We start from the raw sequence: 16275 nt of genomic DNA, 5'->3' as shown, positions 1-16275 counted from the left end.
GTATTGGTGGTAGGGATGATGGTGTGGTGGTGGTTGTAGTAGTAGTTGTGGTAGGCATGATGATGTGGTGGTGGTTGTATTAGTAGTGGTGGTAGGGATGATGTGGTGTTATTTGTAGTAGTAGTGGTGCTAGGGATGATGGTGGTGGTGGTTGTAGTATGAGTAGTGGTAGGGATGATGTCGTAGTGGTGGTAGGGATGATGATGTGGTGGTGGTTGTAGTAGTGGCAGTAGGGTTGATGATGTGGAGGTCGTTGTAGTAGTAGTGGTGGTAGGGATGATGTGGTGTAATTTGTAGTAGTAGTGGTGGTGGTAGGGATGATGATGTAGTGGTGGTTGTAATAGTAGTGGTGGTAGAGATGTTGATGTAGTGGTTTTGTTGAGTATTTTTTATTCAGTGATGATAATAGTAATTTGTCAATAGGGAGGAAAATTTCTTGGTCTATCGATCAAACAGATCAAACATCGATCGGAGTTATAGCGCTATATCAGTTTTCAGCATTATTATTAAACACAGTCAAAGTGTAAAAATAACAGAAACATAGTTTTTTATTAGTATTATTTAATATAGATTACTATTTCTAGTTTAAATCCATTCTTATCATTAGACAGAAATTTACTTTTTATAAACATTTAATGAATTGTCATTTCCACATGTTAAAGGCCTACAATGTTATTCAAATAAAAGGCCAGAAAGTGTTGTTTTGTTTTGATTTTTACTTTATAAAGCAGGCTACAATATCTTTGTTACCGAAACCTACTGGTTACTCAGCTTATAAATACAACCCAAGAATCTCTCAAATTTAAAGCCATGGTCCAAAAGGTAAGAAAGAAGAGTAAGCTAAGCCAATCATTCTAATAATATATTATCTCTGTATAACCAGATGATTTAATTGATGTTGCGTAAGAGAGAGATAGAGAGAGAAAGAAAGAGAGAGAGAGAGAGAGAGAGAGAGAGAGAGAGAGAGAGAGAGAGAGAGAGAGAGAGAGAGAGATTGATTAAAAAGGCAATAGTTAACTACAACAGAGAAAAAAATCCAGACCCATTTGCCCCTCCCCTTCCCCTTTAACCATCAACTAATCAAAGAAAACCGCTGGTCTCCTGTGTCAATTATGATAGCTGGCGCCATTGTGTCTGGCCCGACGTCATGAAAACGGAACCGTCACCAAATTTCACGAGATTGAGCACAGGTGTCAAAATATGACATAAGACATAATGGTGATTTTGTGATTTTGAGGAAAATGTTTGACACGGCAAATTCAGCGGAAAATTTCTGAGAAATTCTCAAAATCCCGAATAATCACTGTTTATTTATTTTTTTAAATTGAAAAAGGAGGAATTGTGATGGGGATGGGCGGAGATAAACTACCATTTAGGCGGAAATCCACCTTTAAGCGGAAAATTCTCAGCCCTGAGTTGGAAAAAGAGAGATCAAACCAAATTATTAGCCTGATGCTCCATCGACAGTCCAGAGTCTAAAAATGTGCCAAGAGTTTTCACTTTGTCAACAATTTAAATGGAGGCATCCGCCAGCTTCAAATCTGTTCATCATTCAGTTCTAGTCTGTTCTCATTCATCCATTTCTTAACACTTTGGATACAATTCTTACTATCGGCTGATACTTCTTGTAAATTTCTCATATTAGAGACGCAGTACAATTGCATATCATCAGCATATTGATGGTAAGACAGACCGAAACCTGATGATCTTAGCTAGAGGGTCAACGTACAGAACAAAAAGGACGGGTCCAAGTACTGAATCCTGGGGAACCCCACAATCAAGAATAATTTTCTCAGATCTATATTTATCCACCGTAATAATCTGTTTACGATTAAACAAATATGACCTAAACCAATGAAGTGCTGCACCAGACATGCCATAAGTAATTTCAAGACATTTGAGGAGAAGATCGTGACCAATAGTATCAAAAGCAGACGATAGGTCAAGCAAATTCAGCAAAGAACATGAACCATTATCTATAACAGAGAGGAGATCATTAATAACCCTAACAAGTGCGGTTTCCATAGAATGATGTTGCCTATAAGCCGATTGAAATTTTTCTTCAAGATAATTCTTTTTAAGATGAGACAGTAATTGTTTCAAGACAAGCTTTTCAAAGATTTTAGAGAGAAAGGAAGATTAGAGACAGGGCGATAGTTTTTTAAGTTCTCTTTATCTAGATCAGGTTTTTTCAAAAGGGGTTTGACATGAGCAACTTTGTAAATGTCTGGTACAGCACCTGACTGCAAGGAATTATTAACATTCATTTAAATGGTGTTAAAATTACAGTTTATTTTCAAAAGGGGTTTGACATGATGAGCAACTTTGTAAATGTCTGGTACAGCACCTGACTGCAAGGAATTATTAACAATACATGTAAATGGTGTTAAAATTACAGTTTTTTTCAAAAGAGGTTTGACATGAGCAACTTTGTAAATGTCTGGTACAGCACCTGACTGCAAGGAATTATTAACAATACATGTAAATGGTGTTAAAATTACATCAATGCATTTTTTAAGCATGGCAGTATTTACGGGGTCTAGATCGCAAGTTTTAGTTGGAGACGACATAATGCAGTGATGTAAGTCAGCATCACCATGAAAGTTGTCAAATGTTGATGGATCGATTCAGATGAGAGTTCTTTCCTGATGGTATCCGTTTTTTCTTTTAAATATTGACCAAAGCGAGTTGGTAGATCTGCACGATCGATTAAAGATGGGAGTGGTAGTAATGATGTGTTGGTGGTGATTGCAGTAGTAGTGGTAGTGATGATGATGTGGTAGTGGTGGTTGTAGTAGTCGTGGTCGTGATGATTATTTGGTGGTGTTTGTAGTAGTGGTAGTAGCGATGATGTGGTTGTGGTTGTTGTAGTAGTTGTGGTAGTGGTGGTTGTTGTTGTAGTGGGTAGTGATGATGTGGTGGTGGTGGTTGTTGTAGTAGTAGTTGTGGTGGTGGTGGTAGTGATGATGATGTGGTGGTTGCAGTAGTTGCAGTAGTGGTAGTACTAATGATTTGGTGGTGGTGGTTGTAGTAGTTGTGGTAGTGATGATGATGTGATGGTGGTTACAGTAGTTGTGGTAGTGAAGATGTTGTGGTGTAGGTTGTAGCAGAAGTGGTAGTGATGATGTGCTGGTGGTGGCGGCTGAAGTAGTAGTTGTAATAGTAATAGTAGCAGAGTAGTAGAGATGATGGGGGACGTTTGATGTTGTAGTGGTAGTGATGATGTGGTAGTAGTGGTTGTAGAAGCAATGGTAGTGATGATGCTGTGGTGGTGGTGGTGGTTGTTGTATTCGTGTTAATGATATAGTATTTGTAGTGATAATGATGTGGTTTTGGTGGTTGTAGTAGTTGTAGTAGTGATGATGATGTGGTGGTAGAGGGAGGGGAGGGGGGGTATCCTTGGAGCAATATGACTTCATCGGAATTTGACATAAGTTGCCCATAACCTGGAAATTTTTGCTCCAGACCAGATTTTTTTCCAGTGAATCGGGAGTTTTGGCAACACTGCAAATGTTAAAACTAGATTATCACAGAAAAAAAAAGATGTTTAATGGGATAAAATAAAATAATGCTGGTGAACTCACCAGATCTCTGGGTCCTCATTGGAGGAATGTTACTCCACTGGTCTAAATGAGGGTCATAGCACTCGGCTGTTGCCAACAGATTAGTGCCATCATAGCCCCCGATACAGAAGATCATGTCATTAGCTACAACAAGACCTGCCCCTTCTCTACCAGTTGCCATGGCACTTAGCATAGTCCATTTTTCAGTAGTAGGATTAAATCGCTCTAGACTGGAATGTCGAGAGTATCCATCAAAGCCACCACAAACATATAGTTGGTCTGATGAAATAAAAAATAAAATTAGCTGAATGATTTTATCAAAAAAAAAAAAAACAAAAACAAAAACTAAACAAATTATTTTGGCAGTGTAAACACGAACAAGTTTGAAGCTGCTGAGTACAGTAAAAATATAGAAAAAAGTGTTTTATTTATAAATACACTCCCGGAAATTTGTTTTATTTATAAACACTCCCGGAAATTCATTGACCTATGAATTATAAGAATCATTTGAAATTCACATCAAAGAAAAAGAGTAATTTTACAATATATTCATGAGATGAAACTCATGTTTATCATATTGAACATATCATTTATTCCAAGAATAAGAAAGAATTGGAATAGCAGAGATTTCTGTATGTTAATGTTTAGGTTTGTCAATTGAAATTACAGGCCAAGAGTAATCAGAATTTCATTTCCTAAAGTAAGGATAGACATGATAACATTTTTGAGCTATGGTAAACTGAGTGACCAACAGATGACTATAATGACTTATGATTTTAGATAAATCAGTAAAAAACATGCCTTTATAAACACAAATCCCTGCTAGGCCTCGTCTCTGGTGCATCGGGGTGACTGGCTCCCATTGTGGTTTACTATGAGATAGATCAAGTTTTTCAACCAAATTGAGTCGAGACTGACCATCATAACCACCCACAACATACAACTTATTGGCAACTGAGGCAGCAGATACATACCGTCTCTTGCGGGTCAAATTCTGAAATAAGATTGTGTTACTAATCACAAAAGTTTAATAGACTAGCTATTTATTACTTTGATAGAATTAACAAAGTATAAATTTGAAAAGACATTCATTCACATGTTAAAAATAAATGAATCTAACCGTTCTGTTATTTGGTACACCTGACCTTAATCGCCAATCATTTCATATTAGAAACTACAGAGTGTCTATTTATACTTACCGTAACAGCCCATTAAACCGAACCCATCAAATCTCCAACCTCACTTATGACCAACTTACTTATGGCGTTATGAAATTAATAATCAAGGATTTACTGTGTATGATATAATAATGAAATGGAGAGAAAGATAAAGGGAGTAAATGTGACATATACTTATACAAGTGAAAAACAAAAAACAAAGGACGTTTTGGCCAAGAGAGAGAGAGAGAGATAGAGAGAGAGAGAGAGAGAGAGAGAGAGAGAGAGAGAGAGAGAGAGAGAGAGAGAGAGAGAGAGAGAGAGAGAGGGGGGGGGATCTGTTTCTATATTTAATTTTGATCAGTACCAGATTGTACTGTAACAAAATACTTCTTTTATATTCATTGCCAACTTGACTACAAGCCTTCCACTTAATCTAGGAGAATTTCAAAGCTAAGTTTACTCTATTTTGATTTCATTTTAGAATAATACAAAATTCTATACATATTTAAACCATTAGGTCAACCTAGTTTTGGTTTTTGTTTAATCTCTTTCCTTTATATTAAATATACCTTTGAAACACACACACACACACACACACACACTCTCTCTCTCTCTCTCTCTCTTTCTCTCTCACTCTCATACTCTTTCTTTCTTTCTGTGCAACCCCCCCCCCCCCTTCATCCATATTTAAAATTTAAAAAAATCTTAGTAGGGTCAGAAGGGGGCCAATAATAACACTATCGCCGTCTAGTATTCTCCAATAACACCCCCCCCTCCCCCGTCCCACTGCCTTATTCTTGATCTATATAGTTTTGATCTCATTACATCTCATTTCGCTCTCCCCCCCCCCTCTCTCTCTCTCTCTCTCTCTCTCTCTCTCTCTCTCTCTCTCTCTCTCTCTCTCTTCCCTTGCACGCACATGCACATACACATACACACACACACACATTTTTATCTATAATATTTGAACTATTATGACAATCATATATATAAATAAATTCACTCACATATTTTTAGCTGAAACAATCATTTCCATGCCCTCCTTTTTATATACTCTAACCTAAATTGTCGAACACTTTCGTACCTACAAGTACCCACTAACACTCATAAATATATATATATATATATATATATATATATATATATATATATATATATATATATATATATATATATATATATATACAGTAGAACTCGGAAATAGCGAGTTCGACGGGTCCACTCCTGATTACTCGCTATTTCCGAGTTCTCGCTATTCCCGAGTTGCCAGGAAAGGTCTCTCGGCCGTACAAAAATATGGAAAGACAATGTGTGTGTGTGTGTGTGTGTGTGTGTGTGTGTGTGTGTGTGTGTGTGTGTGTGTGTGTGTGCCGCGCGTGCGTGCAAATGACTGTGTGTGGATAAAGTGGGGTGAGGGCAGGGTTGAACACGGCCTTCGCTACGTAATGATGGCCACAGGTTGAAGTTGATCCGCCCCTTCCATTTCCATCGAGATTCCGTGTATGTAATGTGTGTGTGCGAGTGTTTGTATGCACTAGGCATGTTTGATGAGGTAAGCAAGCGCATCACTGACCCACTGAAATGATGGTTCCACGCTCCCCTCTCTCGCTGATCGATGCTGCGAAGTGAGGCATGTTGTCATGTTGGCTGCCAGTGCTTACCTCGCGCGTCGCGTGTCACCACATTGGGTGAATAATTGACCCCCACACGCACACAAACACACACGCCCAACCCCCACCCAAATTTGTTTCGCCTACTATGTACTCTAGACTAGGCTACTATGTAATATTACTCGTAACGAAAAATAAGAAAAGAAAAGAAGCTAGGCTAAAAATATTTAAATCGCCCTTGTCTGGTGTTTTGCTTTACTTCGTTCGAAGTCCTAGGCTGGGGCAGGAAATGCTCGTTATTTCCGAGTTGACCTCTTTTTCATACTCGCTACTTGCATGCTAATTTTATTGACTCAAATAAGAGAAAAAAACGGGGATTTAGATTTTACTCGCTATTTCCGAGTTCTCGCTATTTCCGAGTACGTTACTTTCATGTTCTACTGTATATATATATATATATATATATATATATATATATATATATATATATATATATATATATATATATATATATATATATATATATATATATATATATATATATATATATATATATATATATATATATATATGAAAATGAAGACAGCGCCCTTTTTTGCACCTACTTCATGCCTACTTCACTACTATAAACTAGAGGTGCCTAAATAATAAAATGGAGAGAACGATAAAGGGAATAAATGTGACTCATATACAAGGGAACAACACAAAACAAATGACGTTTCGACCTTTAGCCTTTTTCAAGTAAACACGAAATATATATGCATATATACATATATGCCCTTGACCACATTACCTACAGATGACGAAAACAATTTGAAATGTGCTCTCCTGAATGCCCGCTCTGTGCGAAATAAAGCTGTGTTAATAAATGATTTTATCGTCGAAAACAAATTGGATTTATTCTTTATTACAGAGACTTGGCTAACATCTTCTGACACTATAACCATAAACGAGGTAATCCCCAGCAGCTATTCATATCATCAAGAAAATAGAGACCAAAGACGTGGAGGTGGTTTGATGTGTGTTTTTAGAGATCAATTGAATATTATCAAACGAGAAAAACAAAACTACGACTCATTCGAATGCATCGAAATTCACTTTAGTCATAATAACAGACATTTGAATGTCGTAACCATTTACAGACCACCACCATCAACTAAAAACAAGAGCACTAATACAACTTTTATAAAAGAATTTGAAGACTTTCTCCACGCAAAAAACACAGAGAATCGAGAAATTATTATTCTAGGTGATTTTAATTTTCATGCCGAGATTTCTGACAACTTCACCAAACTTCTAGAAATATTCAATCTCAAACAAAATGTCAAAGGACCAACTCACGAGGGTGGACACCCTCGATCTCGTTATCACACGGTCCATCGATACTTCCATTCGTGAGATCAGGATCGGAAGCCCAGACATTTCAGACCACCACCCAGTATTTTTTAAGATCAATGTCCCTGTCCCAATTTCAAATCGGCGTAAAGTCCGCTATAGAAAAACGAAGAACATAAACCACACCAAATTACTGGACCAAATTAGGGAGTTGGACATAAATAATAACGTTATGAATACACATGGCATTTACAGAGAAATTAGATCTCCTCTATACATCACTCAATAAGCGTCTGGAAAATTATGCGCCCCTCAAGTCCAGAACGATCGTCCTAAGACCAAATTCCAAATGGTTTACTGCTGAAATACGAAAGGCCAAACATGACAGACGTCATAAGGAAGGTATTTGGCGTAAGTCTCGACTTGAAATTCACAAGCAAATTTATAAAAAAGCCAAAAATTATACCAATCAATTAATAGTCAGTACCAAGCGGCAATATGTGAAGGACACTCTGATAAAAAGCAAACTTGACTCGAAAAAGCTTTATAATACTGTCAAAGAAATGATCACACCATCGAATACAAATAATTTACCTACAAATACATCTCCAAAAGAACTCTGTGACAAATTCAACACCTTTTTCATTGAGAAAATTTCCAACATCCGACAGGAACTAGACAACGACAGCCCCACAAATCTACATCCCAGCACGACATCACGAGTTGAAACAACAAGCATGACTTCACCAATGAACACAACAACAATGACAAGGCACGTGACATCGCCTGGAAGATCAACATCAACGGAAGAGACACTACAGGAGGACACAACACTTACCTGCACGACACGACCAACTAAATCTATGAACACCCGTTATAAAATGTTAACGTCGTTTGAACCCGTAACAATAGAGGAAGTTAAAAATATTTTGTCAGATATGCCTAATAAATCATGCCCGCTCGATAAAACACCAACTTGGCTCATAAAATCATGTTCAAAGTATCTTGCTCCAGCAATTGCATCTATCGTAAATGAAATATCTTGCTCCAGCAATTGCATCTATCGTAAATGAAAGTCTAACGTTGCCTGATTTTCCAAATATGCTGAAACATGCCTTGGTTAGACCCCTGAAGAAAAAAGCAAATCTTGACTGCAATGAGTTAAATAATTTTAGACCTGTGTCAAATTTAAATTTCATTTCAAAATTAATCGAAAAAGTCGTTGCTGCTCGTATTATTAACCATCTAGAGACGAATGCCTTAAATGTTAAATTTCAATCTGCCTACAAAGCCTCCCATAGCACGGAAACGGCATTACTTAAAGTTTTTAATGATATTGTAAATGATATAGATAATAAAAGTGCTGCGATGCTTGTTTTACTAGATTTAAGTGCGGCATTCGACACTATCGATCAAAATTTACTTTTGACTAGACTACGTGATCAATTTTATATCAGTGGCACAGCTTTGGACTGGTTAAAGGAATATTTGTTTGAAAGAACTCAGTCAGTAATTATAGAAAACCATGTATCAACTCCATCCATATTAACGTGTGGAGTGCCTCAGGGATCTATTCTCGGCCCCTCCTTTTTACAATGTATACTGCTCCCCTTTCTCATATGTTATCCACTTTTCCCATTGATTTTCATTTTTATGCTGATGACACTCAGCTGCATACAAAACTTCAATAATGATTCAGAGCTGTCATCAGCATCTGTTATGGAAAATTGCATTGCTAACATAAAGTATTGGATGAAACTAAACAAACTTAAATTTAATGATGACAAGACGGAAATGATAATTTTTGGAAATAGGTATCAACTCTCAAAAATATCTACAAATGAGATACTAGTGGGTGAAAATGCTATTAAACCTAGTTCTTGTGTGAGAAATCTTGGGGTGTATTTAGATCAAGGGTTATCCATGGAAGATCATGTTTAAAAAATATGCAAATGTTGTAACTATCACATTAGAAACATTGGAAGAATCAGACATTATATTGATGAAGATATTACAAAGATGCTTGTTAATTCGTTTATTACTAGTAGATTAGATTATTGCAATTCCCTTCTCATTGGCTGTCAAAGTAGATTAATTCATCAACTACAAAAAATTCAAAATAAAGCGGCTAGACTTATAAAATTAACGAAAAAAAGAGATCATATAACACCAGTTCTCCAGGAATTGCACTGGCTTCCTGTGAAGTATAGGATAGAATTTAAAATATTGTGCTATGTTTTTAAATGTCTGGATGGATTGGCACCTGAATATTTGCAGGAACTGATTAAAAAATATGAACCCACTCGAAATTTAAGATCATCTCAGTCCCATCTTCTAAAAGTTTCCACCTCAAAATCCACTTTCGGTGAAAAAGCCTTTTCATTCATAGCTCCACGCCTATGGAACGCACTTAGTCCTCGGACAAAGTCCTGTGAAAATTTATCATCTTTCAGGAAATGTCTGAAGACTGAGTTGTTCCGCGAGGCTTATTTTTCATAAAATAGATGTTGCTTTGATTCTGTTTTCTGTATGCATGCTTATTATGTATCATGTAATGTCGTGATTTTTAATTTTGTTGTTTTTAAACATTTTTATTTTTATTTTTATTATGTAAAGCGCCGCAGAGCACGATTAACGTGGATGTTTAGGCGCTATATAAATTCATTATTTACTATTTACTATTTATTTACTAAGCCTGCCTCGTTGCAGTGTGTAAATTCATATCTTAATCCTTCATTTATTACATCCCTGTTCAAAGTTGAATCGTGAACATAGTTCATACTGCTGGGAGGAAAATTCTCTCTATATCTCTCTCTCTCTCTCTCTTTCACACACATACACAAACACACACTTTTTTTTTTTTACTTCCTCATCATCGTAATAATCATCATTTCTCTCCTTTTCTCTCTTTCTCTCTCTCTCTCTCTCTCTCTCTCTCTCTCTCTCTCTCTCTCTCTCTCTCTCTCTCTCTCTTTATCGATTGCTCTATCAATCTACCAATTTCTATACCTCTCTCTTTCACACAACGCAGGATTTTGTTTTGTTTCCATTTTAATTTTTTATGTTTTCCAAATGTTGTTGAGTGATTTGAAGGCTACTCTGGCTTTTTGAATTTGTTTCATGACATCTGTATCTGTGCTACCAGTTTGGTCTACAACACTGTGAACCCTTTGACTTCATCTAGTTATGAAGTGTCAAGGAGTATAGGGGTTTTGTTTTCTGTGTTAAGTCTCATGATTTTTTTTTTCCAGTATGGATTTGGAGGCTGATTTTCTTTGATTCGATGTTAAGTCTATATGTTTTATCTTGCATTTGGGTGGCATTGTGTGATAATAATGCTAGATTATCAGCACAATCTCAATCATTTAGCTGGTTCATGAGTCACCATTGTATGTCACTTCTAGTATTTTCCAGGCTTTTTCTCATAACAAAGTTGATGGCAAGAAAAAAATAGAAAAGGAGACAGCAGGCATCCTTGTCTAATCCCAGTTTGGATTGGGAAAGAGTCTGTGAGACTGTAGTTGTGGATGGTTTTACAGCTTGTGTCCTTGTACATGCTTTGCATAAGGCTCACCAGGTTTTGGGGTATCACATAATGTCGAGTGATTTTCCATAATGATTGCCTTTTGAGACTATCAAAAGCCATCTCTTGTAGTCAATGAAGTTTAGGTAGAGAGTTGAGTTCCATTCATTGCTCAATGATGATTTCAAGGGAGCAGATTTGGTTAGTGCAGGATCTATTTGAATTGAATCCTGCTTGTTCATCTCTGAATTTAGGGTCAACAACATCTTTTATTCTGTTGAGCAGGATTCTGCTGAAGACCTTCCCTGGTATGAATAGGAGCGTTATCCCTGTGTAGGTTTTACATTCTTCTAAATTCCCTTTCTCTGGTATTTTTACTATGAGACTTTCTTTCCAGTCTTTGGAGATTACTCCCGTTTCCCATATCTTTTCAAACAAAGTATGTAGTTGCTTGGTGATTATATTTGGATTTGATTTTAATGCTTCTGGTGGAATCGAATCTGGGCCCGCTGCTTTTTTGGCATTTCAATTGTTTTAGTGTTTTGAGAATTTCTGTCTTGCTTGGAGGGCTGCAGTTTATTCGTAGGTCTTCTGTTGCTTCTAGGATATTACTATTACCTTACAATACCAAACCTATGATGACGTAAGTATATCTATAGCAGGGTTCATTTTAAAATCCAAGACTGCCAAATGTTTTTCAAGACCAATAGTTTCTCAACAACTAAATTTTTGTATCGACTGAACTTTTGTTTTTAAAAAAGTGGTCAATGTCTTCATTCGAACTGGCAGAGTGGTTTTTCATTACCGTTCACACACACCACCAAATCTCAGCATCAATGACATCAGACTTAATAATAATAATAATAATAATAATAGATCTTTATTGTCCATAAATATGGCAATTTGTCATTTAGTTACACTTGTTATAATGTTAAACATAACTAAATGAACAGATATTTCACTCCTACTTATTTCTCTTCTACTCTCTCTCTCTCTCTCTCTCTCTCTCTCTCTCTCTCTCTCTCTCTCATCTCTCTCTCTTCTTTCTTTCTTTCACACGTGCGATATACACAACATAAACATATTCATTTCGTTTTCAATTTGTTACGATTGTGGCAATTCGACACCAAAAATTATCATCTACTTACACACAAAACTATCTAATGATGAAGGCTTTGGCATCACCTGTGCCTGCATTGAGTCAAAAGCTCTTGAGCTAGTAGATGTAGATGGCTTTGCAACAAAGTTAAGTAACGACCCCCTGTCATTCCTAGATAGGATAGCCAATGCTAGTAACTTGTGATTGTTCCCTTGCATGTGGGAAGTCAAAGCAGACCTTCCCAAGGTCTTGATATAAATAGTCTTTTTACACAATATGCAGTATGTTTCAAGATTGTTGCTAGTATTTTTTAACCAGTCTTTGAAAGCCGGATATTTGGTCCAGAACTCCTGGAACGTTCCACCAAGCATGATGATTAGCAGTTAACTTAAGATAGCTTAATCAGTGATGATAATAGTAATTTATCAAAAGGGAGGAAAATTTCTCGGACTCTCATACACAAGGAAAATGTAAAATAATAACACGAACGTTTTGTATTATGTAATATATTACTACTACTGTAAATCCATTCTTATCATTAGACATAAATTTACTTTTTGTAAACATTTCATGAATTGTCCTTTTCACATAACATTTTAAAGGCCTACAACAATATTCAAATAAAAGGCCAGAAAGTGTTTTCTTTTGATTTTTACTTTATAAAGCAGGCTATACAATATCTTTGTTACGGAAACCTAGTGGTTATTCAGCATATAAATACAACCAAAGAATCTCTCAAATTTCAAACCACAGTCCAAAGGCAAAAAAAGGAAGAGTAAACTAAGCCAATCACCAGTGCTTTATTGTATCTCTATACAGAAATTACCAGATTATTTAATGGATGGTTGCCAACGAAATAGAGAGAGAGAAAGAAAGAGAGAGAGAGAGAGAGAGAGAGAGAGAGAGAGAGAGAGAGAGAGAGAGAGAGAGAGAGAGAGAGAGAGAGAGAGAGAAAGAAGGGAGGGGGGGGGGGGACTTCTCAACCAGAATAATTTATGAATTGGCCCTATTAATTCCACGTTAAAAAAAAAAGTAAAAGTGAAACAAAGAGAGGCAAAGCAGAGAGAGAGAGAAATTAAAAAGGCAATATGCACCTACATCAGAGAAAAAAAATCATGACCCATTTATCCCTCCCCTTCATTCATCAACTAATCAAAGAAACCACTGGTCTTTTGTATCAACTGTGACATCTGGCGCCATTCTCTCTGGCCTGACGTCATAAAGACGGGACCGTCACCAAATTTCACGAAACTGAGCACAGGTGTCAAAATATGACATAAGACATAATGGTGATTTTGTGGTTTTGAGGAAATGGTTTGACACGGCAAATTCAACGGAAAATTTCTGAGAAATTCCCAAAATCCCGCGGTAGATTATCATCACTTACTTAATAAGTAAATAATAAGACACCATACTTATGACCACACCCTATTTGACAGTTCCCGACTCAGACCAAAAAAAAAAATCAAGACCGTTTTTATTTTCAAGACCGTTTTTTCCCGATCTTGAGGAAATAAAAAAATTCAAGACCATTTCTAAACTTCCCGACCGAGTGGGAACCCTGCTATAGTCATGATTATCTATGTATGTATAGGAAATAATATTGGGAAATTCAACATTTTGGAGGGATATTTTTCAGTTAACTCCAAAACTGAAGCAAAACCATAATCAACATAATTTACTAGATAGACATAATGACACTTAAATAAAAATAATTTGGAAGCAAATTCCTACCCTGGACATACTTTAATCTAAATTTCATAGAAATCATACAAAAGTCACATTGTGTAATACTTACGGGCAGTTTACTCCAATTATCTGTTTTAGAGCTGAAATTTTCGACAGTGTCAACCAGGTTCTGATGGGAACTGAAACCTCCAAGTACTACTAATACACTGTCCATTCCTGAAAGATGTTTTGGTTAAGTTAAAAAATATGCGAATCTATTCCCCCTTATGAATAAATTGATTAGTTTCTTTTCTGAAAATTATAAGGCTAATGAAAAAATGGTTAGTCATTGAGAAGGTAGCCTCGTAAATTGGAAAAAAAAATATCACCTGTGCACAAAAATTGCAGAGGTAATAAACTGTGTTAATTGTTTGAACTAACTTCAACTACCAAACTTACACTCAATCTAAATGACATGACATATAACTATTATTAAGCTTGAAGAATAAATAAGAATAGCCAAATAGAATGCAAATTTAAATTTAATTAACGAGGACAGATAATGTGGAAGTTTTTTGTTTCCCCTTTGTCAACAAGAGACGATGAATGAAACACTAGAGACAAATGAGAGATGAGAGAATGTCGTGATGAATAAACAAAACAATGAGGTAGTAGGGGGGAACTGACCTTCCATGCTTTATGGTCACGTGACCTCTTGTTGCTAAGCGTGTCAAGCTAATGACATGGAAACCTTTTTATTACTTTAATCTCATAGCACGAGTTAATTACTCAATATACAACACATAAACTTTGAAAATTACGTCAATAATAAAAAAAATTGTCAAAACTAGATTAATAGATATTTCAATTGTTCCGTTTTGACTCAATAATTTTTTGAATGCTGTTTTTGTGTTACCAACCGATAACCTTGAACCAACACTCTTGAGAAATTTACAATTATAAGACGGATCATAATAATAATAATAATAATAATATTATTATTAATAATAATAATAATAATAATAATAATATAATAATAATAATAATAATAATAATAATAATAATAATAATAATAATAATAATAATAATAATAATAATTAATAAATAATAATAATAATAATAAATAATAATAACAATAATAATAATATAATAATAATAATATAATAATAATAATAATAATAATAATAATAATAATAATAATAATATAATAATAATAATAATAATAAATAATAATAATAATAATAATAATAATAATAATAATAATAATAAACGTACAATTATATAGCGCTTTTGCTGAAGCTTCAAAGCACGTTATTATATTGATTATTAGTTAAAATATTACATACCACAAATTTGGACATATGCTTACCTGCGTCCGATCACATATGCAAATACACGCACCCATAAATACATTTTACATACATATACTACAAACATATACACACACACCCATAGATACATTGTACATACATATATTACAAACATAAAAACAAGTGGTCGAGTGGATAAGGCATTGCACTGTGATCCGGCACTACTTTCGTTTTTTTCTTGAGCAAGATTATTAACCCCCAATTTGCTCACTTGGATAACATGGGTGATTCCTGTTGACATCAGACATCTTGTTTGATGAATTATCTATATTCCTTCGTGGAATGCCTAGGCGACGATGTCTTATGATATCGTGGCGCAAAAGGCATATGAATGAATGAATATATGTTGTACATACGTAATACAGTATGCACAAAAATATTTGTTTGTTTGTTTGTTTGTTTTTAGGTGTTTAACGGCGCTTTCGACACTATTTAGGTCATTTAAGCGCCCGTTTTTGTCTTTTATTAATTTTTATCGGCCTTGAGGGGCCATAGCTGCTCAAAACGTGTACTGTTGTAATAAAATCTTTATAAAATCATAATCGTTACATGTTTGTTAAGTAAAAATATTCATTTACAATTTCTGCAGGAGTTCACATTCCTGCAGATACTTTAAAATTGTAAGCGGATCGACCGACTGGAACAGAGACTTTAAGTCTCTGTTATCATAATGTTGTGACCTTATCTGTTCTAATTCTGTACATTCAATTAAAATGTGTTGAACTGTCAGGTCACAGTTACATGTTCTGCAGAGGGGTTTTTCATCCCTCTCCAGAAGGAAACGGTGAGTAAGGGCAGTATGTCCGATCCGGAGTCGAGTTATTTTTACCTCGTCTCTTCTTTTTAGCCCCGAGTTGGGTCTGGGGCCGAGGTCACTTTTAATTTGTTTTAATTTGTTATGTACATCTCGACTCCAGGATTGTTCCCATTCCTTTTGGACATGTTTT

At 35.5% G+C, this 16275-nt stretch overlaps 1 protein-coding gene across 4 annotated transcripts in view; it reads right to left on the bottom strand.

The window, feature by feature from the left end:
• LOC144975029 (kelch-like protein 12) overlaps positions 1–16275 on the bottom strand; it is a 138274-nt gene that overhangs the window by 25943 nt on the left and 96056 nt on the right. For all 4 annotated transcript variants that reach the window (XM_078918675.1, XM_078918674.1, XM_078918676.1 and 1 more), the window contains 3 exons: positions 14089–14195; positions 4365–4557; positions 3585–3842 (listed from right to left, as the gene is read on the bottom strand). In XM_078918675.1, coding sequence (XP_078774801.1) covers positions 3585–3842; positions 4365–4557; positions 14089–14195 — 558 coding nt within the window. The remainder of the gene's footprint in view (positions 1–3584; positions 3843–4364; positions 4558–14088; positions 14196–16275) is intronic.

This window comes from Berghia stephanieae, chromosome 6 (assembly GCF_034508935.2).
Source record: "Berghia stephanieae isolate SIO BIC M18660-M18661 chromosome 6, UCSD_Bste_1.3, whole genome shotgun sequence".
NCBI classification, from domain to species: domain Eukaryota; kingdom Metazoa; phylum Mollusca; class Gastropoda; order Nudibranchia; family Aeolidiidae; genus Berghia; species Berghia stephanieae.
The sequence above is the reverse complement of the archived record's forward strand: the minus strand, read 5'-3'. Positions and strand labels throughout refer to the sequence as shown.